Source organism: Oryzias latipes, chromosome 13 (genome assembly GCF_002234675.1).
Source record: "Oryzias latipes chromosome 13, ASM223467v1".
Classification (NCBI taxonomy): domain Eukaryota; kingdom Metazoa; phylum Chordata; class Actinopteri; order Beloniformes; family Adrianichthyidae; genus Oryzias; species Oryzias latipes.
Genome location: NC_019871.2, coordinates 21702892 through 21728701, shown reverse-complemented (window position 1 = coordinate 21728701; position 25810 = coordinate 21702892). Strand labels below are relative to the sequence as shown.

Here is a 25810-nt window from a genome sequence, read left to right as displayed (position 1 = left end):
CAGAATTTCTTATAAGAAAGTTATTATAAATAACTTCTTATATTAATTTAACACAAATTTCTTTACAGTAGATTACAAAAACAGTTTCCTACTTGGAAGTTTTTGGATCAAGCTTTCATGTTCAGTCTGAACTTTTGAGATCCCACTGGCCATTTGGTCTGTGGCTCCCTCTAGCGGCAGTAAGAAGAATTGCAGCACCTTATAAGTTCAAAGTGATGTTCATTGTTCGGTTTTATTCTGGAAACTTATTAATGTTCAGATCCACTTTGTGTTTACATTGAACTCCTTAAAACCAGAGTCCAGGCTGGAGGTGCTAAAGACTCGCGTGGGAGGAGGAGCTGAGATGCAGTGGTTATTAAGCTCGGGGGCTGTATGTGTGTGCGTGGGGGGGGGGGGGGGTGGTGGTGAAGAGAAGAGTTCCTGCACGGTGTGAGCAGACCGGAGCCGCAGAACCGAGCGGACTCCGGCGAGCACAGCAGCACCGGTCTTCAGTCTCCCGGCTTGACCGACGCTTTGGTGAAGACTTGGGGCGGCTGCGGCGGAGGTGCAGCCCCGGGGGGAACGAACCATGGCTGTGTCGGTGAGGAGCTGGCTCGCCAACGAAGCAGGGAAACACTTTGTCCTGGTGGGAAAGTTTTCTTATCAGCTTTGAAACAGTTTGGTTTGGAGTTCAAGCACCAGAAACCCTCAGGGCTGTTGTTAACTGAGGCTTTAGCAGCTGAACTATAGCGCATCAAACTCATTTAGTTCTGCAGTAACATACTTCTACTTTTTATCCATCCATCCATCCATCCATCCATCCATCCATGCATCCATCCATCCATCCATCCATGCGTCCGTCCGTCCGTCCATCCATCCATCCATCCATCCATCCATCCATCCTCAGATCCACTTTGTGTTTACATTGAACTCCTTAAAACCAGAGTCCAGGCTGGAGGTGCTAAAGACTCGCGTGGGAGGAGGAGCTGAGATGCAGTGGTTATTAAGCTCGGGGGCTGTATGTGTGTGCGTGGAGGGGGGGGGGGGTGGTGGTGAAGAGAAGAGTTCCTGCACGGTGTGAGCAGACCGGAGCCGCAGAACCGAGCGGACTCCGGCGAGCACAGCAGCACCGGTCTTCAGTCTCCCGGCTTGACCGACGCTTTGGTGAAGACTTGGGGCGGCTGCGGCGGAGGTGCAGCCCCGGGGGGAACGAACCATGGCTGTGTCGGTGAGGAGCTGGCTCGCCAACGAAGCAGGGAAACACTTTGTCCTGGTGGGAAAGTTTTCTTATCAGCTTTGAAACAGTTTGGTTTGGAGTTCAAGCACCAGAAACCCTCAGGGCTGTTGTTAACTGAGGCTTTAGCAGCTGAACTATAGCGCATCAAACTCATTTAGTTCTGCAGTAACATACTTCTACTTTTTATGACGACTTTTTTTTTTTTTACCATTTAACTTCGGATATTTGTGAAAACATGCAGATGAAGCCCCTGCTGCGTTATGATGTCTTTGTCCATAGAGTAGTGTTGTGTGTCTGCTGTTGTGTCTCTGCTTCATGTGTTGTGTCTGTGCAGATGTTGTGGCTGGCGGCAAACACCTGGCTGTTCCTGGACACATACCTGCTGTACTCCACCGGGCAGCAGTACCACTACCTCTACCAGATGCTTGGGGTGAGACTGCACATGCCCATGCATGCATCCATCCATCCATCCATCCATCCATCCATCCATCCATCCATCCATCCATCCATGCGTCCGTCCGTCCGTCCGTCCGTCCGTCCGTCCATCCATCCATCCATCCATGGTTCTGCACATGCCCATCCATCCATCCATCCATCCATCCATCCATCCATCCATCCATCCATCCATCCATCCGTCCATCCATGCATCCATCCATCCATCCATCCATCCATCCATCCATGCATCCATCCATCCATCCATCCATCCATGCATCCATCCATCCATCCATCCATCCATCCATCCATCCATCCATCCATCCATCCATCCATCCATCCATCCATCCATCCATCCATCCATCCATCCATCCATCCATCCATCCATCCATCAATCCATCCATCCATCCATGCATCCATCCATGCATCCATCCATCCATCCATCCATCCATCCATGCATCCATCCATCCATCCATCCATCCATCCATCCATCCATCCATCCATCCATGCATCCATCCATCCATCCATCCATCCATCCATCCATCCATGCATCCATCCATCCATCCATCCATGCGTCCGTCCGTCCGTCCATCCATCCATCCATCCATCCATCCATCCATGCGTCCGTCCGTCCGTCCGTCCGTCCGTCCATCCATGCATCCATCCATCCATCCATCCATGCGTCCGTCCGTCCGTCCGTCCGTCCGTCCGTCCGTCCATCCATCCATCCATCCATCCATCCATCCATCCATCCATCCATCCATCTGTTGTGAAAAATCCACTTAGATGAAAATCGTGTTTTTGGCGTTCTTTTTTTAACATGTTCTTGTTGTTTGGCAGAGAGTTTTACGCCGGATACCTTGTATTTTATCCGGGCTGGGGACAGGTACAGGGGGACCCAGAGCTGGCTACATTGTTAGGCTGGAATTACCAAAAATTCCTAACCCATTGTTTATTCAAACTGTTAGCATTTTTCTTCAAAGCCAAAGAGACATAATGAAGGTGAAAAAGAGCTGCATGAAGCTCCGGAGCCGGTTGCATTATGCCAAACACAAATTTGTGATTTGATCAAAACAAATTCAAGAACTTTTAATATGAGAAGTAAAACTTGTAAATGCAGGTAAAGACTTAGAAGAAAGGTCTTTTAGGAAGATTTTGCATCTCCTAAAAGTGACTTCATCCCTCCATTAAACTGTGAAAGGAGGGATGAAGTCACTGGTATTTATGGTGTCTGGCACTACAGAAGTCTCCTTTGTGTTGGAAACATTTTAAAGTTATTTATCAGACTCTTGGAGTACAAGTAAAGCACCAAGCGAGCAGAAGAAGTAAATCTGAAATGACACAGTCAAAGGTAATTGTGATGAGAAAAAGGTTTTTGTTCAGATCAATGTTCGATTTAGAAGCCATAGACGTGCTGCTGTGAGAGTGAGGCTGCTGTGAGAACAGGCTTTGGTAGTTCATGCCAACATTGTGGGATCACAGAGCGGAAGAGTTTAACTTGTGTTCTTTTGCTGGATGCTGCAGAGCCCTCTGGTTCCTTTTGCATTGATAGAGTATGTTAGACACTGGGGCAGCGGACCAGGTGTTTAGGTGGGAGGGTATAGCTCATTTTATTGCTTTATGGGTCATTCTTAAGGCTTTGAACCTGAGGTACTCCATCTCAGGAAAGCAATGCAAAGATCTGAGCAGTGGTGGGAAATTGGTGGATTAGAATGAGATGCGCTGTATGTTGGCTCAGATGTTGAGCTTTGATTGTGCAGATGGTTTGACTGCATAAGAACCTTGTGGCATTTACTGTTTCTGCTTTAAAGGCACATTTGCTTCGTCTCATTTGTGGCTTTTAAGTTTGTGACAGCAGATATTTAGCCATGTTTCTGTGCCGTCACAAACACTCAGGTTTAAACTCTAAAGCCTGCTGACTCGGGTGCTGTAATGTTTGTCACAAGTTCCTATTAGTGAGGATATGTGCGTCCTCATGCGTTTCTGTGTGACCTTCCTTGTTTCTGCTGAAAATCACGCTGACGGCGTGCAGATTGTTCATTTAAGGCGCTGGCAGCAGATCACCACCAGCTCCACTGTCTGCTTCAGCTTCAGCCACAACAAGAAAAGACTGAACACGTGTGTGAAATCTTAAATACTGTTTGTTAAAGACTCACTTGGATGAAAAGGGGGTTTTTGGTCTTCTTTTTTCTGTTGAAGGAAGACATATATTAAGAAAATTAAGCTTAAAATTGCATTACTGTGTATTTTAATTGTGAATCAGATGAAAAAATGTCATTTAAAAAAGATTGTAATATACTGCTTCTACAATCTCTGCTCCGCTCCATCCTGATCATCCACTTGTAGACGACTAGATCCATGTACGTCTTTGCTTTCCTCCTCTGAGCTGGAATCTGGATCAAAACGGTACGGTTGGATATTTGATTTAATTTGTATTCTTTTGCACAATTACAAGAAAAAAACAGATAAAAGAGAATTAAATTAAGTGCATGGAGAAGAAAAAACCCATAGGACTTATTCAAAGTCTCCACCAAGTACATTTTCCCAAAGATTATAAGGTCCTCAGAAGTATATAAAATATAGAAAATGATGCAATTATAGTTAATCAGAAGTTCATCACAATGAATAATACCTAGCTCCAATATTGTTCACCATTTTGTTGCACCACTGTAGCTGTAAGCTAAAGGGAGAGCATGTAAACAGAGAGCTCTCTCAGGGGAGTTAAGGGGGGAGTTGCTCAGTGCCAATGGTCCCACCCACAACACACTATGGGTGTAAGGATTAATTATAACGATTCTTTTCATATCATAATTTGTGATTGCCAATCCGATTCATAGTACTTTTTGGATCCTTTTCAATGAAGTGTTTTGATCCGATTCACTGACCTAAGATCGATCCAGGATATCTTTAGCCTAAAAATTCATCCAGTGTGTGATAAAAACCTGGGTACTGAACAGATGTCTGAATAGATTTAGTGCTGGAAGAGTCAAACATCTCCAAACGGTGCTGAAGCAAATGAACAAAGAGACCCAGGAGGAGCAGCAAACACGTGTGAACTTTAGTGCTGCTGTTCAGGAAGGTAAGGAAGAAAAAAAACGGGCAAGTGCGGGCACGCCCCCTGGTTTGACTGAATGCATTTCCAGAGGGTTTTAGTCTGTGTGCCGGGATTGTTGGAGGTGTTGGTGATAAAGAAAGCCGGGCGTCACATCGCCCGTCTGCAGTTTGTCTGTCAGCTGCTTTTCTTTGGGGATGTTGTGTTGAGTCTCGCGAGTTTTTCTGAGTCTGGGGGGGGTGCAGCAGACGTTTAATGGTGTTGGTCTGCACTGGGTATATTTGTATTCAAGCTTCAGCCTGTACTCTGCTGCAGCCACATTACATCTCTTAGGTCAGTCAAACAGGAAAAGACTGGATGCAGAACATCTTAGTGCAAAGTTTCAGTTTTTTATCAAGTTCTGACACAGAAGCAAAAATGCAGACGCCACAGTCATAAGTTTGCTGGGAATAATCAGCGGGATTACACGTCTATGAAGTCATTTAACAGATGCTGTTTACAAAAGGAGACAAAGAACAGAAATTCAGACTAAAGCTTTAATGTTTTCAGCTGTTAATATATTTGGGATCCTTCTACCAAACTAAAATGAAGAACTCTGTTGTAATTTAATCCTCTGCCTAGCAACATTTTATATACTGTACATAAACAAAGAGTGCTGAAAAGAAACCCCATGTTCTGTTTGTTTTTGGTAGAAGAGGAAATGTACATAAAATTAAAAAAATAAGTCAGAACAAATTTGTGAAGAAATATACATTAAATTAAATTAAGGTAAATAAGCCTTGCATTACCAAATTTGTGATTATTTGGTTCATAACATTATCTGTTGCTCTGTATTCATTCCTTTTGGCTGCAATAACTACGGTAATTGTTTTTGGTTAATTTAGTGCGGGTTAAGCCATGTTAGGTCATGTTCAATTGTTCAATTAAAAAAAGACTTTAGCTGTAAAAAACACCAGGAAGTGAATCATTCTTAGGCTTTCCATGTGCATAAAATACATCACCATTAAGGTGAATGTGAGCCTTTGTGGTGCAGGGACCACCAGTCGCCACTTTGATTTTAGAAACAGATTACCAAAAAACAAAACAAAAAAACAGATTACAGAGCTGACATCACTCCTGCAGGTGAACTGTCCCCCATCCAGGTGTTCTCTGCTGTCTCAGCATGTTCAGTCCGTGAATGACTCAGACCTCACCTGCAACCACAATGACTCATCATATAATCTGGTGTTTTCTTTTCTTAAAGAAGAGTCTTTTACCGTTGTTAGATTTTTTTTTTTTGGTTTATCAAGTTAGCTGGAAAATATTGATATAAATTTAATGAATAAAATACTTTTAATATGTAACCCTATGTAATCCTAAACCCTAAATATAGTTTAATCTAATCACAAGTAAATTTAAAACACTGTATTTAAATGTTCGTAATTTAAAAAAATAATAATTTAAAGCAGATTTTTCTTGGTGAAGAAAAATAGTTTCATGTAACTTGAGATTTAAACCATTGACTGCATGAAAGAACTGGACTGAATGACTCCTCCCCCCCTGGTGTTCCAAACCGGAAGTAGCCACTGGCTTGAAGAAGCCAAAATCCCATAGATTTCTGTGGAGAAATAAACAACTCAATCATTCTATTTGTCAAAATAAGTAAGGGTTAATGGCCGGCGAAGTATGCATTATCACTTTTTAACGCACGCCGTGGAAGCCTTCACGTTCGACGGTTGCTTCCGCGAAGTGCGTTAAAAAGTGATAATGCATACTTTGAAGGCCATTAACCCGCTTATACCATTGTCACATACAAAAAAATAAATAGTAACCAGTTTTTAGTCCTTAATTCTTGTTTTTTTCCAATTTGGATCGCTTTTCTCACAAAAAGCGAACTATTTGTTACGTGGTGCGGCGCGTAACAAATAGTCCGCGTCACGCTGCACCACCGCTGCAGTAAAGATTCGGTGATATAAAGCGATATATATATGCTGATCTTTCCGATGTGTTGAATAAAGCATCAGTTCAGAGAGAAAGCTCAACTCTTACCGCTTGTTTTTGTCCGAATGATGAAGCAAATGATTGTTTTAAAGAAGCCGGCGCAGTGATACAAAACATTTTAGCTAGTTGACCGGAACTTCTTTTTTCACTGTACGGTTATCCTGTGGTATATCACTTTTTAATGTACACACAGCAGCCAATCAGAATCGAGTATTCACCTGGACCATGGTATAAACAGTCTTGATGTACTAACTTTTTAACATATCCTTTTATTATGCTCTTGACAATCCTTTTTTTCTCTTTCTATTGTAAGTTATTTAACTGTCCAATCAGAAGCCTCATTAAAAGTAGGTGGTGCCTGCTGGTTCCCACATCTACAGTTTAAAATGTTTGCTTGACAGATTTGGTGTAGCCTGCTTTCAATTGCTAGGTTATGGACTTAGAACAATGTAACTCCTCATTGGTGAGAGGAGTTGCCATAGAAACATTGACTAAAACTGACTTGGATCAACTGAAAACCAGTCTTTTTGTAAGTGAGCAACTTACTGACGATGTCTGGTTCCAACGTGGCAGCATCCAAATCTCGAAAAACGGCGATGTCATTTGGTTGGAGGTGGAAGTAAACTATGATCCCACACTCACTCAGTCCAGTTCTCACATACAGTCAATTATTTAAACCAAGCAAAGGAGGACGTTTTATTTGTAAAATGACACATTTTTGGTTTTAAAACATTCTTTATAATTTTTCCATTAATAATCAATTTAACCTGAATAAATGTTCCTTCCTCCTGTGCTATGAGAAGAGTGAACCTGTTCTCAGCTGGTCTTGCATGAATCCATCTGGCCTGCTCTTTGTCTTCTTTTCTAGCTGGGACTGTGCATCAGCAGAGCCTCTGCCTCCGTGCTGAACCTGAACTGCAGCCTGGTGCTCTTACCCATGTGCCGCTCCCTGCTTACCTTCATACGAGGCTCGCATACGGTGAGATTGAGTGTTCACGTTCAGGGCGGGGGACACGAGTGTGTGATGGATGTGTCTAATGAGACGGAACAGAATCAACAGTTTCAGGATCTTAATTTCATTACAATTCATTACTGTAATGACAATAAAATATGATTCTGATTTGGATCCAAAATATAAAAGAACTATTGTTTTTTACTGAACTGCTGTTTTTTCAGGACTATCAAAAATCAATTAGGGCACTGCAACTTCTTCTGAACTGTCCTGCTTGGATTCATGCAAAAAAAATAGACCACATCAGTCCAGTTCGGAGGTCTTTCCACTGCCAAAAAGCCCTAGATAATCTGAAACACTCAGTTTATTTAAATCCTGTTCTCTGCTGCATTTAATTTGTTTTCAATTTTATGTCACACGGTTACTTTAAGACACTAATGTACACTGAGTGTTTTTGACAAAATGAAGACAGCTGTGGATGATCAGCCAGAACCTGGTGAGACTGACAAGAAAAACAGAACTTTTACAAAAACTGAAGAAACATGAAAAAAAATCCAAGTGCAGCATTCTAACAGATATGGTTTATTTCAAGCAATCAAAACAAGAATAAAATCAAAGACAAACAACATAAATACTGTATCCCTACATAGATATATCAAACTTAGGTTAATTAGTCATGGAATGATTGAAAAACATATATAAGATGTGCAAACATCCACATCCACATGTAAAGAATTCAATCATTATTACTCTTAATCATAAATTGAAGTATTAGCTCTTATATTGTATATACAGTTCATGCCGAATTTAAACCATCAAACATATTTTTTTCCAAAAGAACTTTCATTAATTGCTTAAGGAGTGCATTTAAAAATCCATGAGTATTAGTAAAATCAAATGACAAAGATGAATTACATATTAATTTCAGCAGCACACATCACATTATTTCAGAAATCATTATTACATATCACAGAAAAAGTATCAAACTTAAGAGCATATTGTTTGTCATTTGAAAAAATAAAAACTATTGCAATATTTGATCTGTCTCTGAACACAAAATGTGCTACACAGATAACCGTGCCTTCCTTACAGTTGAAGTAGGTGTTTTAAAGGAATGAAGGGCTTATTGAGGGGTTTCTCTGACACTTGCAGATGTCAACAAGAAGGATGCGCAGACTTCTGGACAAAAGCAAGTCCTTCCATGTTGCATGTGGGATCGCCATCTGCATCTTCTCTGGTAAAAACAAACAAACTTCCTCCTGTCCTGTTCACTTCGGTGTGAGACATTTGTTCTCCGCATTTGGCGGAGTGGTGAGCTGCAGAAAACCATTTGGTGGTTTAACCCCCTAATCCAATCTCTGAATGCTGAGTGTCAACCTATTTTGGCATGACTCTACCTCGGATTTAAATCCAAGACCTTCCAGTCAGGGCAGACACTCTGCCACTTTACCACTAAGTAGTTGTTGGAGCTTGAATGTTGTCCTTTTCTCACTGTGAGTGTTTTCATTTCCCTTCTAGTTTGTTGGTTTTTTTGTGAGGTTCTTCCCATGACATCTAAGACAGCTGCAGGCCTGCTGGGTCAGTCTTCTTCCTCTTACTCATCCCTGTTGGGAGCTGTTATCTGGGGAGAACTTGTAATCTATAGAAGGAACTGCATGTGACGTTCCCAGTTAGATCTTTGAACTGGATGTTTTAGGTTTTCCTTGCAGCTCTTTTGCTGTGGGTTTAACATCTGTAGACTAATGTCCCAGTAAGTGCGACAATAATAATAACAATAATGAATTTGATTTGTCTGCACTTTTCTAGATGCTCAAAGTGCTTACAATGTGTCCATTATTCATTGACACTTGGTGATGGTAAGCCACGGCTGCACTGGGGCAGACGAGGTGTGACCCTCTGACCATCACCGGTACATCCACACGCATTCACACACCAGTGGAGCCACACTGGACGACGGTTGACTTGGGGGAGCGGGGATCGAGCCGCCGACCCTTTGATTATTGGGCGCCTGGGCCAGTGCCGCCCACGCATCCTCAGAATGTGGAAATCAGATAGAAATGATCCTGAAGGTCTTACAAACTTTAGGTTGACGAACTTCCAGAAAAACCAATAAAATAAAGTTTATTTCTAAAAGAAATGTAGGAAAACCAAGTAGAAGAGCAGCTTAATGTAGCAGTAAATGTGGGCTTATTACATAAACAGAACGGATGAACCAGCTAAACGGTAATAGACAACCAAATATGAATGCAACAAATTGAGAGGAAATCAGGGACCTTGGGCGTGGCACATGCACACACATGCTGCTAATTAAGAAAAAAAGAGGGTAAAAAGTTAAAAAGAAAAAAGACGGCTGTTGAATCTTTAAACTGGACCAGAAAAGGAAAACAATGTTTGAAACCAAATACTAAGCTAAAAGAGGGAGGAAGTTAAATTACCAGACATCCCAGAAATGTTAAAATTTATGTAGGCGATGAAGATGAGATATTAAAACATTTTTAGCTACTTGAGCCCACTGAAGGAAGTAGCTTATATTGATGATTTCTTAAACGTTGTCAATAATGTTACTCAAAAACTGGGGGCAGGCAGGGGTGTTAAAACCTTTTGCTAGGGGGTCAGCTTTCCCCCCTCTTCCCCTATAGTTCCACCCCTGTGTAGCTATGAAATCACTGTGGTATTCCAGTTGAATGACTCAAAAATGTTTTTCTCCACAATAACTATGGGCTTTAAAGACACAATCATACAATGTTTGACAGAAAAGAATAAGATTGAATAAAAAAAGTGTCCGATTCGGATTAATATGCAGCATTTTATTTCCCATCATTTATGTCTTTATCATTTTTCGAAAATGGTTTTTTGCAAGTTAAACTTGTTTTAAAATGTGACCTCTATTCTTCATCTTTTTGTGCTTGTCCTGTTACGCTCTATGTTACATTTTAAAATATTACAGATGTATTTTCTAAATATACAAAGACACAAGACTTTAAACCAAAATATATGGATTTTTTTTTTTTTTTTTGTGAGGGGGATTGCATTTAGAGCTGACAGAATGATGCTAAAGATAATCCTCAAGTTGACACTTTCTGTGAGGTTAACCTTAATGCTCTCCACCCGTCTCCACCCATTATTACCAAACAATCACAAACATTCTGGCATGCTTTTCCATCAGATCATTTGCTCTCTGGAAAAAGTTCTCATGTTCTGCAAATGGACTGAGGGGGAGTAGGATGCGAGAGAGACAGAAGCAGAGAAGAAAGAGACCGGAGGCTTGGGGGTGTGGGGGGTGGGTGGGAAAGGATATAGGGGGAAATAACTAGACCCTTGGGTCCATGAGTCATCTAATTCCATCAGCTGTTAGTCTGCGACGTCAGGCTGTGCATGTGCCAGTAAGACCGTTGGGAGTCTTTCCTTGTATTTTTTTGTTGTATCTGTAGCTGACTAGACATCTTGTATTTTTAGTGACACCTCTGCATAAAGCCTTAGTTACAACTGTCCTTTCTAGTAGATATGAGCTGTCTGCGGCAAAAATTGGTCAAGCCTGTATGGAATAGCGAGATCACAGACAGCTCGGTGGGGCCGTGGAGTGAAAAAATGGTCATGTATGTTTTTTTCTACAGCCATGCTGCGAGCGACAGGTCATAGCGAACACTATTTCTAAAGATTGGACTGAAGTGTCGTGTTTTGAGCTCACCAATAGAGGGCGCCACCGTTGTCAGAGTGTTTTACTAAAGGCAAATAGTATGAGTAGTTGGTCCTAACCCTTGTCCTATCCTATGGGGTCAAGATGACCATTGACGTGTTCTCCCTACCATGACAAAGGTGGATAAAGGTGGAGAGGATTTCATGTAATCCATAGACATCAGTGAAGATCACAAATCATTGAAAAAAAAGTTCAGCGCACTGTCATTGAGGGTCTAGATGACCCAACTCCCAACGTCAAAGTGCCTAGGATACCCAAGGGTTAAGACACCATGTGGCTAAAACACTTGCTCATGAATAGGAAGATATTGGTTTATTGTAATTGTATCAGTTGTTTTCCTTATTTTGTTTTGTAGAAACACACTCATATGGAAGCCAATATACTGGAAAAACAAGCCTAAATTAACCTCTTAAAACCTGGCGTCCACATACGTGGACATCACGTGGTAATATTACCACAGTTATTATTTCTGCTATCAAAGCCCAAATAACAAAGAGAAATTATAAAGGCATTTCAAACAAGAGCTCAGGTATTAGAAGGTTAAAGAGGGTCATCTGCTGTTCTGTCATTGCTTGGGAATCATTTAAGGGAATTAATCAGTACCCACTGCTAACTCACTCAAAGTCACTTATATTGGATTTTGGAATTAGATTATTTCAAACAATCAATAAAAACAATACTGAAGAAGACAAATAAATATATATATATATATATATACATCCGCATACACATGTAAATGATGCCATCATAAGATATGGAGGTCTACACACCTATACAACACGTAAAGTTAAACTAGGTGAGATGTAGGCGTGTTGAACGAATTTTTGATTTTCATGATGTCCCTTAAGGTGGCCGTACGAGCCTCAGGGGAACTGCAAGACACACCTGCTCCCCCTTTTAGATGCAGCCTCCACTGGCACCCAAAAACCTGCAGCACCTGTATGGGTCAACCCTCGAGAGGGGGGAAAGGTAAAAAGGCTTTAGATATGTGGCTTTTTAATCAGCCCTCTCTTTTTTTCTGCAGCGGTGCATGTATCAGCACACCTGATTAATGTGGTCAACTTCAGCGCCGGCTTTTCTGAAGACTTTCCAGCTCTCAACTTGGCTCGCTACAAAGGAGAGGTGAGACTCAAATACAAACAAAAAGTCACAAAAGAGAAATAATGTACTTCTGAGAGATTTCTGTTTTGACCAAGATCTGACTAAAGCCTCAGTTTTTAAGGTTCAGAAGCAGAAAGCAAATTCAAATTATGTGTTTAGATCTTTTCTGCAGAATGTAACAAACCAACAGGAAGGAAGTTTATAATAATTAATTTGTTTGCAATCCTTTTCTTTCCAGGACCCCAAGTTGATCATTTTTACTACAAGTAAGAAACACTCCTCAGTTTTTGTTGGACTGTTTTACTTCATCTGTCCTTCCTATATTAAAGCATTGTAATATTAATAAATAAATCCTAAATGTTCTATTTTCTTATATTTTGATTTGTTTCCATTGGCATCTTTTTTGTTATTGTGATTATTAAAAAAAGGAAAACTAATTATATTTTGTGGTAATTCTTCAACTAAGAAATGATGAAGAAACTTGTGTTTGATCCAATGCATTTGCTTTTTGTTTCTTTGTTCTGTTTGTTTTGTGTCTTCTGGTTTTTGTCCTCAGTCCCAGGAGTTTCCGGCGTGTTGTTGGTCCTCATCCTTCTGCTGATGTTCATATCTTCATCCCACTGCATTCGGTAGGCGGAGTCAAACTGTTTCCAGTAAAAGTTTTTGATAGATTCGCGACTCGCGCCCCCAACTGTCCCCCCAACTCTGTCTGGATGAAGCTCGTCTGCTGGACTTTAAATATGTAGAGTTAGATAAGTTAATTCTTCTCTAAGAATTCTTCTGTCCTGTCCGTCCTGGGGGAGGATCCCTCCTTCATGTGGGCACCCCTGAGGTTTCTTGGTTTTTTCCGGAATCCATTTTTTTTGTGGAGATTTTCCTTACCGCGAAGGGGGGTCTAAGGGCAGGGATGTCCAGTTTAGCTTAGTCAGTTTGTTTGTTCAATTCAATATTTTCCTATTGAACTCTATGTATTCATGATCCTTTTGATTTTATGTTTAACTTTTTCAATTACCGATACGAAGCCCATCGAGACAACTGTTGTTGTGAATTTGGGCTATACAAATTGAATTGAATTGAATTGAATAGATTCCGTGAGCTGTGATGTCTGGAATAGTTCACTAGTTTGAGATGTTCATATAATACTCTACTTTATTCAGGACTTTTCCAGAACAGCCCTTCAGATGTTTGTTTTTTCTGTATATTTCAGGGTGTGTAATTATGAGATCTTCTGGTACACACACAACCTCTTTATTGTCTTCTACATCATCCTGATGGTGCACATGGCGGGGTAAGCTGCTGTAAAGCACAGCCTCTTTTATGTTTCTGTATTTCAGTTCAAGTCAAATAATTATTCAGTGTGTCAATAAATCTGTTTACTGTGTTCCTTCTGATTTTCTTGTCGCCGTGTGTTGATTTCTTTCTTTCTTTTTTTCTTGTGACATCATTTGCTCTTGGTTTTGCACACATGTGTTTCTTTTATGAGGTTACATTCATAAATGTTTCTGAAAGGTTTTAGAAAAGATGGATCATATTGTTTTTAAATGTCTTTAAATCTTTTTATCAACTCAAATTTCTACTATCATTCCAGTTTTTAGGTTTTGGTTAATTTATGAAACACAAATTTACAACAATAGTCTCAAGATGCTGCAAAAACAATTTATATTGTTGTGATTGCTGTTCTCGCTAATTTGCAGTCCATCGCTGCATAGATACTCCTCTATTCTATGTCATATATTTTCCAACATTGAAATAAATTTCCTACATGTTTTTTTTTTTTTTCCAACCAGAGGTGCTCTGAAGTTTCAGACCAACATAGAGGCCCACCCCCCAGGCTGCCTCAGAGCCAGTCAGAGCCTTCGGCAGCAGCAGCAGGCTGAGGATCTGGACCAGAAGCAAAGATGCAAAGAAGATGCTCACTTCCAGCCACATTATCCACAGGTCTGCCTTTATGACCTCAAACATACGTTAGTGTGGCTTCCAGCCGAGTTTGAAGTATTTAAATGGGTCAGTTGTGTTTATTAAAGGTGGAGAACATGTTAGAAACAGTCTTTACATCAAATACTATATTTGTGTGTGTGATTACTTGTTTGTACATGGTTGTTTTAGTAATGCGCAGGCTTCATAAAATACCCCAGGCTGTAAGCAGTTAGTCCGATTTGATTTAGAGCCATGTTTGTTACTTTAAAGCAGAATTGAATGACAAAGAAGACGATAACCAGTACACAGGTTTTAAGCCTTTGTCACAAGTGTCTGCTCTCTCAAACGTGCACGGGGCATGCAGGTGGGCCGCGCTAAATATCAAGGACCTAGATCGCTCAGTGAACCCATAAAAAAAAGTTCCTGCACGTTTTTCTACGGGCGTGCTGCAAATGACAGGTCATAGTGAACATTTACACAATATCTAAGGGTGAAGTAGGTAAGATGCAGGCGTGTCATATGGATTTATTGTGTTTTCAACTCCCCTAAATCCTGCATGCAGTCTATTAGTGCACATTCCTTACCTCCAGTCTAACTGATAGAAATGGGGAAAATTAAACAATCAGAGTTTAGTTTATGTGGACATCCAACAGGCACTTACGGATCACGTGCACACCCTGTTCGTGCAACATTTTCGCGTGGTCAGTAAGGAGCCAGTACTTACTGATAACTAGAGTGTGGTGCAAGGACTCTGTATGACAGCATCACCTGTAATTCCTAAGTGTTGGTTTCTATTGTTTTGATGCTGAGCATCTGTGAAAAGCTAACAAAGCATTTCAGGAAAAAACCTGCTACGTTCTGTAATGGTTTGGGATTCTTCAGGTCATTGGTTTAAATTTTACTGAGTTGAGCCTCTGAGGCCACCTTCTGGATAGCTAAAGCTGAAACGGGTTGATTCAGCAGAACACGCATCAGAAGAAAAGCCGCAGGTCAAAATCATGTTGGATGAGAAAGAAGAAAAGAGTGAAGCTTGTGGAGGACCCTGGTCCTCATTCATGCTTTTTTTTGTTTGATAGCTGCTGTGCTAACGTGCAGGCTTGGCAGATAAGTGATGACCATTAAAAAAACGTTATTAAAATCTGCTGTAGTGAGCTGAGTGTTTAAATGGGAGTAAAAGGTAAAGTAGGAACATCTGGAAATGAGTAACCAGTCCTGGTAATCTACTGAGCTACATTGTCCCACCTGATTTTTTCCATTCCTCATAGTTCATTCCTTGTTGCAATCCCACAGACTGCTGTTGCATCATTTTCACTTGCAGCTGTGTCTAATCTGACACACGTGTGGTTTACATTTTTTAAAAATGAAGCCGGCTCTCATAGCAAACAGCGCAGATGTTTCCTCGTGCAGCGCAGGAGTGAACATAGAAAAACGTAACGGACGTTGGTCTTTCATCAATCTCACGATGATGAAGAAAACTCCTGTGACCTTTGCTATGAGCTCATAAACGCAGACGTTTTTGTTAAACTGACAGTGCTTTAGCTTTTTGGATAATCAAATCCATTTGGGAGCTGAAGTGAGCTGCAATGATCTCCATACAGTGAGGTTCTGTAAGCCTCCTGTGGAATCAGTCCACTGACAAAATGTTGAATATTAACAGACAGTTTAAATCAAGCTGTCTTATAAAGGTTACGTAAATGCTGCTCCTCTGTGCAGACGTAGATGCTGATTCATTTGTGTGTGAAGATTTCACTTTGCTGCTTGGATTGCTGACGTCTCTTCTCAAAAGCTCGGCTCTCAGCTCGTGCTTTGATTATGTGCGTCAACAGACCTGGCTGTGGGTGTCCGGCCCTCTCTGTCTCTACTGTGTGGAGCGCTTTTACCGCTACATCCGAAGCAGTCACCCTGTTACCATAGTGACGGTTATCAGACATCCATGCGACGTCGTCGAGTTGCGAATGCTGAAGAAAAACTTCCGAGCTCGACCCGGACAGGTAAGAAGGCGTGATTGATTGGTTTATTTCAAGTAATTTTCAGCCATAAAAAGAAAAGAAAAGAAAAAAAATGCATGGATCTTTCAAATCCATTAAAGATATGAATTCATAAATTTACGAGAAAATAAATAAAAGAAAATCTTACCATTTACTTGACATTGTAAGTTCTCCTACTTATAAAGACATTTGCTCTTATACATACAATTTAATTTAATTCATTAATAATATTTAATTATATTTATTTATATAGCCCAATATTACAACAATAGTCATTTCAATGGGCTTCATATCGGTAATTGTATACAGTACATACACGACACATTGAATCCATTAAATATAAGTTGCAGAATCTGTGAAAATGTTCCTAGAATTGCACAAACATTTTAAGTATGTTCTGTTTTTGAAACGCTGACATCAAACTTCTTTGACATTGTTTTTTTCCACATTCTGTGGCTCTTGGTGTCCCTCCATGGCTTTCTACTCTTCTCTTCATTCTAGTATATACTCCTCAACTGTCCAGGTGTGTCTCCCTTTGAGAACCATCCCTTCACTCTGACGGCGGTAAGACAAACCTAGTTTAAAACATTTTTCACTTGAAACACACTCTTCTGTTCATGGATTCTTAACCCCTGTGTTGTCTTGTGGGTAAAAAGTGACCCACTACCACACCATTGGTCAAAAGAAAAGGTGGCAGTTCTGCTAGATTTAGAATTCATTGATGTTGCTTTGGAGGGTGTAAGCTTTTGACTTGGACTTGGATTTTTCTCATGAGTGCATGGCTGTTCCTGGTGTGGATGTTTGAGCAGAAGGGCCGAGTCACTCTGACAGCAGACGGACAGACCCCTGGGGTTCATGAAGCTGTCGGCCAACAGGAAGGTTGTGTGTTGAATTCAGATAGCCCTTATGTGTGCACGCTTGGTTCTCTCCTGGCTGGACATTTTAGAACGTGCGGGTTCTGCTGTAGTTTCCATTAACCTGAAATGTTTTCCGGCCTGTGTGTCTCCTAACTCTTTACAGTGTCCCACCGAGAACAAGCAAACTTTTGGCATCCATCTGAGAATTGTGGGAGACTGGACTGGTGAGCGACCCACCCAAACACAGTACTACAATAATAATACAACGTACATTGTGGTAGAACAGTAGAATCACAGCTCAGAATGTCACGTCTGATGCTTTTCCAGTGTGAGGTTTGGTGTTTTGAAGAAAAGCACATTGTATTCATGCGACAAAAAGGTTTGAATCCAAGGATCTTAGTTTAAAAGCTGCTGTCACTGTCTGTGTGTTTTACTGTCTGCATTTGCTGCCGCATGTCCGTCCACACTCACATCCTTTCAGAGCACAGGAAGAGGAAGTGCGTTTGTTTGGTTTGGCTCTATAATCCGCCGTGATCATATGTTCCAAGGAAATGGAGAGTAGTGAATAAGAAGAAAAAGTGCAGTAAGCTCTCCATCTTTCTCTGCAGAACACTTTGCTCACCTCTTGCTTCCTCAGCCAAGAGCTGCCTTGGAGATCCTTCCTGTGGTCCATCAGAGGAGATACCCAACGTAGGTCTAAGTGTGTGTCTGTGAGTATGAGGTGACAGTTCAGGATGCCTGACAGCTCAAAGGTTTTTGGATCTTTCTGTGGTCATTCTATGATCTTTCTGTATTAGTAATGTCACGTAGCCTCACCTATGGCCCAAAACGTTACCTGGTAATTTTTTAAAAAGATCTTTTGTTTGTTGATCTGTTTGTGTCGATTGTGTTCATACTTTTTATGTTTTATTTCAGGCACACATCTTCAATTTGTTACAAATACACAAAACGCAAAAGCTTCCAAAACTCGTGCTGCCAAACTACTTTGATTCTCGATTCAACATGGCTTGAACAACATTTTCATTTATGAAATAAATGGCATCCAATACTAAAATAATATTTACTTCAAAGTAAAACTTTTTCTAAATTATGATATATTAGTTTTTTTTTAAAGCCCGCCCAATAGAAACCAACTGTTTGAGTTCATGCCCACCAGCCACTGACCTTATAATGTAACGAATTGATAGTAGCACAGCTATACAGTTAAACAGCAGCATTACCAGAGGTAAGTACTGTTTCTATAAAGTATTTAGTGTAGCCACAGGGATGCTTTGTATCAACAGATTTGACTAAACTTTAGGCTGAACTTTTTATGATGAATGGATTCATGACAGAGAGGCTCACGGGCAGGGGTGGGCAAGTCCAGGCCTCGAGGGCCCATGTGTCTACGTGATTTTCAGAAATCCTTGCCCTACTCATGGTTGATTACCTGGTTCAGGTAAGTCCAGCCAATAAGAACATGTCAGAGCAGGGTATGCAGGAAAACATGCAGGTATGTGGCCCTTAGTGCCCTAAGCCTATTCTGTGAGGGTTAAATTGAATATGAATATAGTTCATGTGTGCAACTGACACATTAAAGCAATACTTCAACATGTGGCCCAATGCAAACCATCAATTCCATGCAGACATTTTACATGTCTGCATGGAACGCCAGGCGTTAAAGCGTCAAAAAAAAAAAAAACGCCTCGGGTTCGTTTTTTTTTTTTCGACGCGTCGCGTCGAAATCTACTCGACCAATGAGAACGGCGCTTTTGCTCACGTGTCTGGAGCTTCTGAAGTTACAGTAAAACACAACTTGGGGGCGCTCAAACAAAACTGCCTTGCTGAGCACACATACCAGCGAAGAAGATAGACGCCAAGTAGCGTCTACACAGCCGCGAAGCAATAATGACGGACATTCTAAAACATCCCCGAACCAAGCACCAGTTGGAGCTACTGGTGCTTGAAATATTCATGTTTTCTTTGTTTGATTCTGACAAGCGTGTAAATACTTGCTCTCTTCTTCTGAGTGAAAAGCGACTTTAAGAAGCGTAAAGTTGCGCAGCGCCACCTTGTGTACAGGAGTATTTCGGTTTTACATTAAGCGCCATCTAATGTCAGGGAATGAAATTGCATGTTCACTCCACTCATCGTCAGCGAAAATCGCCTGGGTGTGAACACAAAAAACGTGGCGAAAAACGCTGGCGAATAACGCCTGGCGAATATTCGTCCCGGTGTGTACGGGCCTTTAGATGGGGTTTTTGTCTTTATAAAGCATATAATAGTGTTTCTCAAACAGCATCTCTTCCTCCACCACTGTTATGAAGCACAACAAACACAAACATGGCACAGTCTGTTCTAACAGTTTGTAAAGCAGAGGTAAACGCTTTAGTTCAGCTCTAAGGTTTGTGTTGGAGCAAAAAGGAATTATTACCAAGCATTGAAACCAGTCTTTTGAAACAGAACAGCTGCTTTCTAATAATGTCTGGATAAAAGGACAAATTGTGTTTCAGACTTCAAGCAAAACTATTGGAATTGAAATACAAGTCTTAACAAAATAAAAAAAAAAACACAAGTAAAGTTAAGTGGCCAATAGACACATTTAATCAAAACGAAATTGAAATTATAGTTTTTCCCAAAAAATAAATAACTTTTTTGGGTTAAAAGTTGCACACTTGATTTAAACAGAAAAAAGTTAAAAACAAAATAACAGTAAAAATACACATAAGGATTGGTACATGATTGATACAGATGACGTCTTCTATTATTTACATTTTAGGTTGATTATGGTGCCTCGTCATTTTTGTCAAGGTAAAAGTGTACCTTGGCTCAAAAAATCTGCCATGTAACTCTGCACCATCTGCAACTAAATTCTAATCTCTTAATCTACTTCAATTTTGAGTCAACCATTTTAATATGTAAAATAAAACACTGTGACATCTGACAGCTTTGTTTTTGTATCAACCTTTTAACATTTGAGACAATGGAGGAGCTTTATTTGCAAGTACCTTTAGAGTTTTAGCACAGTTTAAAAACATGAGAAATTAAATATCCAATGTTTTACTGTCCTTTACTACAAGCATGTTTTTATTGTCCTTGTAACAGTCCTTGACTCAGTCTTAATATGGATGCTGAGTCTAAATATGTCATTCATTTTTGTATATAATAATGTTTTAATCTTTAATCAGTGTAAATAAGCAGACAGATTAACATCACTTTCCTGAAAAGCCTTTATTAATATGGGATAAAACCATTTTAACTCAGTGTTTGCACTTTTTTAAGGTTGCAATAGGCTTATTTGTCCACCAGGTGTCACTGTTCTTCATTATTTTAATACTGTTTTATTCTGTATTCTTCTAGCTATCTTGATAGTTAGGTTTAAAAAATTGGAAAATTAATTAATAATTATGTTTGTAAAGACAATTTACTTACAGCTGATGAGAGGAAGCTCTATCATCATTAGTTGCTTTTATTTTGATAAAATTTTTGTTTTCACTTCTGTGCACTTGAGTGTTTGTGCATCTGTGTGTTTGTTGCTCCTCTTTGCCAATTTCTGCATGTGTGGACGACAGATGTTTGTGATGGGTATTGACGTTTGTGTATCGGTTGGCAGATTCTTATCTATAAATAAAAGAAAATTAGTGTATTTTCTGGTATAGTTTTGTCTCTGAGCTGCCTGTGTTGTTTGTTGTAACTTCTCATGACCAGGCTTTACGTCGATGGCCCATTTGGAAGCCCATCAGAGGAAGTCTTCAACTATGACGTCAGCCTTTGCATTGCTGGAGGGATAGGTGTGACACCTTTTGCTTGTGTGCTCAATGCTCTAATGTGAGTGGAAAACTGTTGCATTATAACAAATGATCAACAATTTCAGCAAATGTTTTTTTTCTCTTGTATTTCTTCTTCTTTCACACCAAGTGAGAGATGGCAGAGCTTCAGGCTGCAGAGGCTGTACTTTGTTTGGGTCTGCAGGGAGCTCCAGTCTTTCTACTGGTTTGCAGAGCTGCTGTGTGCTTTACATGAAAAGGTTGGGGCCAAGCTTGGGATTTAATATTTTTATATCTTTTATATGTATACTTTCAAGGAGCAGAAGAAAATCCTGGTGACAGACTAAAGAAAGGAGATTATGCTTTTTCTTTAACCCTCCATGCCCCACGGTGTAATTCAGAATCTACTTCATGTCCTTAAAAGAAAAACGACAACAAAAAAAACACTGAAGAATATTTTAATGTAATATAGTGACATACATTCAGGCATGAAGGAGTTAAGTACCTGTTTGAGTTGACCTTTTTTTTAAAGAGAGAAATGACAGTAGTTTCAGTAGAAAACAAGATTGTCAATTAACTGACTGTCAGCATCTAACTGTCATCTATCCACGTTTGTATTGGGCGTTTAGCTTTGGCAGGACAACAGACCTGACTACTTGAATGTGAAACTTTATGTCACTCAGAAGGACAGCCTGCAGGTACGTATATACGCAAGAGACTCGCGCACGTAGACTTTTGCTTAACCCCGTATGTATGTGTCACCAAATGCATTACATCGCAAATAAGTTAGAGACATATAAATGTCATACTTAACCTAAGACAACTTTTACCGTGACTATAACTCAACACTAAACCTGTGATAGACCACATGCCACATAGCATTTTAGCTAATAACACTTTTGGCTAACCTAGCTTCTCGTCGTTAGTATAGTATTAGTACGTATCCTCGGCTGTCGCGCAAGACCCGGGTTCAATTCCCAGACGAGAAGCGTTACGTGTTTTTTTTTTTAAATTATTATTATTATAATCATCACTGGGGTACTTTTATCAGGATATTGTGCCTCTCACATTTTTATCGTGTTTTGTCAACTTAACTTTGCTAACTAACAACAATTGAAGTGATAAAAATACACACTGCGAAACACAAAGACGATGTTACAGTATTTTATGTAGCATTTGCGAGGTCTCTTATAGCTCCTCCTCGTTAGTATAGTGGTCAGTATCCCCGCCTGTCACGCGGGAGACCGGGGTTCAATTCCCCGACGGGGAGAATCTTTTACTTTTGCAATGGCGATATAGGACCTGTATATTCATTGCCAGCCTCATTTGTCGTTTTTTCGCACGACCTCACATACATAAGTCAGTCGCGTGCTATAGCATTTTAGCTAGCAGTGTTGGCAATTAGCCTAGCTCCTCCTCGTTAGTATAGTGGTCAGTATCCCCGCCTGTCACGCGGGAGACCGGGGTTCAATTCCCCGACGGGGAGAAAATTATTCTTTTGCAATGGCGATATAGGACCTGTACATACATCGCCAGCCGCATTTGTCGTTTTTTTCACGTCCTCACATAAATTTGTCATTCGCGTGCTATAGCATTTTAGCTAGCAGTGCTGGCAATTAGCCTAGCTCCTCCTCGTTAGTATAGTGGTCAGTATCCCCGCCTGTCACGCGGGAGACCGGGGTTCAATTCCCCGACGGGGAGAAAATTATTCTTTTGCAATGGCGATATATAGGACCTGTACATACATCGCCAGCCGCATTTGTCGTTTTTTTCACGTCCTCACATAAATTTGTCATTCGCGTGCTATAGCATTTTAGCTAGCAGTGCTGGCAATTAGCCTAGCTCCTCCTCGTTAGTATAGTGGTCAGTATCCCCGCCTGTTACGCGGGAGACCGGGGTTCAATTCCCCGACGGGGAGAAAATTATTCTTTTGCAATGGCGATATATAGGACCTGTACATACATCGCCAGCCGCATTTGTCGTTTTTTTCACGACCTCACATACATAAGTCAGTCGCGTGCTATAGTATTTTAGTTAGCAGTGCTGGCATTCAGTCTAGCCCCCCCTCGTTAGTATTGTGATCAGTATCCCCGCCGGTCACGCGGGAGACCGGGGTTCAATTCCCCGACGGGGAGAAAGTTTTACTTTTCCTATGGCGATATAGGACCTGTACATACATCGCCAGCCGCATTTGTCGTTTTAATTCCAACGACCTGGCATACATACGTCAAACGGGTGCTATAGCATTTTAGCTAGCAGTGCTGGCGTGAATCTTAGCTCCTCCTCGTTAGTATAGTGGTCAGTATCCCCGCCTGTCACGCGGGAGACCGGGGTTCAATTCCCCGACGGGGAGAAAATTATTCTTTTGCAATGGCGATATTGGACTTGTAAGAATGCAAAATTTTAAAATACAAGTTACAAAGGAAAACGTTACTCTTCAGCAAAATAAGGAAGTGTAAATCCCCACTCATGTTTCACTTTGAAAGGAACAAAACTATTGATTTTCTTTTATGATAGAGAATCACAGTTCATTTTTACATGTGTGTCAAACTAAAAATCAGAAATATATAATCCTTTTCCGCAAGGAAAAGCTAAGCTTAATTTAATTATATTGGCTGATCAAAATTTTGATTTGATGCTATGGATTTGTTTTAGAGCATGTCTGAGCTACGATACCGCCCTCTTGCTGCAAGGTTGCAGGTCGGTCGCCCAAAATGGAAATTGCTCTTTGACGAGATTGGAAAGAGTAATAAAGAGTAAGTAGCTACAACACATAGTAACAATCATTTGATTATAGATTTGAAGCTAACATCCTTTAAAACTGACTGACTTTTTCCCTCTTTGATTTCAGTAAGCGAGTAGGAGTTTTCTGTTGTGGTCCAAAGGGGATCTCCAGGACCCTTCACAGACTGTGCAATTCAGCCAAATCCTCAGGAGCTACTTTTGAATTCAATAAGGAGTCATTTAGCTGACTGCTCCTTTTGTTCTATTTTTGACAAATGACATGTAGCCAGGGGACTTTGATCATTCTTGACATATGAAGTGTCACGAGTCATGTGACACTAACGATCCATATGGAAAACTCAATCCTGTGTTTCTGTCTCTTGTTTGCAAATCTTTCTGCTACTTGTTGAGCAGGGGACTAAAGTTTCTTTGGTGCTAAACCATATTTTAGGAATGAAAAAGTAAAAAAAAAAAAGGACTATACTTTCAGGGAGAAGAAAAACCCAGTGCAACTTTTGCTCCCATTCTAGTGAAAAACAAACAATCTTTATGCTACGTTAACACACAATGCGATTCACATGTCAAATTTGCATCAACCGCCTCTTTTTGTCAAATTTGTTGCTGGATGCTTGCCCAAAAATGTGTTTATAAACTTGAAGCTGCCGCTGCATGTGGGAGGAGCTACCATCGACATCATTTAGCCTCATTGCTACGTGACTGTCATTTACAATGCATGGAAGACACTGAGATCAGGTTTATTTATTTTGGAGAACTCTACAAAGGTCTTGGTAATCATGTCTCCAAATCTGCCTTGAAGCCAAAGATGAAAGAATGATTACCTGCTTTATTTGATCACAGTGGTTTTGCTTCAGTTACTGTAATCTTGGCCTCTATTCCAAACATCTCCAAAGGAACATTTCTATGGACTTTTTTCAATGAGTGGCTCACGTGGAGCTCTCTGAATATTTATTTTCGGTAATCTTTAGATTTCAGTGTTTGTTTATTCAAAGTTTTTTATATTTTATTGCATTGACTGTACATCTGTGTACATTCTTTTAATTATGATTATGCAGTTTTTATGCAAAATAAAACACATTTCTCCGACATAGTTTCTGCATAGTGGCTGTAGTTCATTAGAAATTCACCTCTGAGTTGTGGGCGTCTCGTCCAGGACTGTTGGCACGGAGCAACCCCGCCCCCTTATGCTTCCCGGTAAACATCACTGAAGTCCTGTTTGCTTGAGACACTGTAATAGCTTTTGTGCTATCCAAGGCACTTTAACATTAGGAGTGGGGTCATCTGGACCCAAAAATATACCACAAGGGATAGTCACTGTATCGATCCTTTAACAGCCGAGCTTTAGTGCAGGTGTTGACATTCTTTGACCAACCATAACTCTTTGAACGATTTACGCAATTAACATAATTCTAGAAGATCCTAAAGTGGAGAAAAGCAGTTTTGTGACATCAGTGGAAAGCCACTTCTCACTGTGTCAGAATCAGATAATTCCCATTGATTGTGTAAATGGTTAAAGAGTTATGGTTTGTCATAGAGCATGCGTTATCTAGGTCTCACTGGCAATATTTCCTGTGTCGAATCATTAATGGCAGAATCCAAAAATGGGTTCCAGAAACCCTAAACCATTTCTCATCCAATTTTTACCTTAATGGGGCCGCTGTGGTGCAGAGGCAGAGCAGTCCACTGCTGAATGGAAGGTCACAGGTTTCAGCTCTGCTCCTTGGGCAGGACACTGAACCCCCCCCCCCCCCCCCCCCCCCCCATGATTCTGGTGGTTAGAGATAGGGTACCTTGCGTGGCAGCAGAGGCGCCATCAGTGTGTAAATGTGTGTGTGCAGGGGTGAATGGGACTGTGAAGCACTTTGGGCCTTAATCAAAGTAGAAATGTGATATCTAAAAGTATATCCATTTACCATTTAATTTTTAAGAAGAGTATTTAAAAAGTTGTTGAACGAAAACTACCAGAAAACTGGCAGACTTTTGCCATCTGTTGTAAAGCCTTTCCTGAAAACACTCTAGGGAGGCTTACATGTCATGTGACAGAAATCTCTCAAGAGCGGGTTGTAAAGTTGTGACACAATAAATTAACAAATGAGGTTTTTTCCTTACAACCAAAACAAATATGCAAAT

At 40.6% G+C, this 25810-nt stretch overlaps 1 protein-coding gene and 5 non-coding genes across 9 annotated transcripts; all 6 read left to right on the top strand.

Moving 5' to 3' along the window:
- Positions 1-398: 398 nt before the first annotated feature.
- Positions 399-24770, top strand: nox4 (NADPH oxidase 4). Of its 4 annotated transcripts, none has more exons than XM_004075806.4 (18): positions 400-625; positions 1551-1646; positions 7549-7659; positions 8785-8869; positions 12354-12451; positions 12669-12696; positions 12987-13059; positions 13638-13718; positions 14218-14368; positions 16174-16338; positions 16837-16899; positions 17356-17416; positions 17801-17882; positions 20880-20999; positions 21090-21198; positions 21568-21636; positions 23594-23694; positions 23790-24770. In XM_004075806.4, the coding sequence occupies exons 1-18, from the start codon at positions 569-571 to the stop codon at positions 23908-23910; spliced, it is 1671 nt and encodes a 556-aa protein (XP_004075854.1). In that variant the 5' UTR covers positions 400-568; the 3' UTR covers positions 23911-24770. The 4 variants fall into 4 exon arrangements, 3 of the variants coding, with proteins under 3 accessions (XP_004075854.1, XP_023817525.1, XP_020564045.1); XM_023961757.1 differs by having other exon boundaries at positions 400-1252; XR_002291556.2 differs by having other exon boundaries at positions 399-1646; positions 20880-20962; positions 23790-23819.
- On the top strand, positions 22137-22208 carry trnad-guc. The gene has a single exon. It is a non-coding gene; the product is annotated as a tRNA-Asp (tRNA).
- Positions 22353-22424, top strand: trnad-guc. The gene has a single exon. It is a non-coding gene; the product is annotated as a tRNA-Asp (tRNA).
- Positions 22568-22639, top strand: trnan-guu. The gene has a single exon. It is a non-coding gene; the product is annotated as a tRNA-Asp (tRNA).
- trnan-guu lies at positions 22785-22856 on the top strand. Its single transcript has one exon. It is a non-coding gene; the product is annotated as a tRNA-Asn (tRNA).
- trnad-guc lies at positions 23220-23291 on the top strand. Its single transcript has one exon. It is a non-coding gene; the product is annotated as a tRNA-Asp (tRNA).
- Positions 24771-25810: the final 1040 nt, after the last annotated feature.

Coding starts and splice junctions, on each gene's coding strand:
- nox4 (XM_020708386.2), top strand. CDS start 1,452: ATGCAGATGAAGCCCCTGCTGCGTTATGATGTCTTTGTCCATAGAGTA. Junction 16,339..16,836: donor TCCGAGCTCGACCCGGACAG/GTAAGAAGGCGT, acceptor TCTTCATTCTAG/TATATACTCCTCAACTGTCC. Junction 21,637..23,593: donor CTCAGAAGGACAGCCTGCAG/GTACGTATATAC, acceptor GATTTGTTTTAG/AGCATGTCTGAGCTACGATA.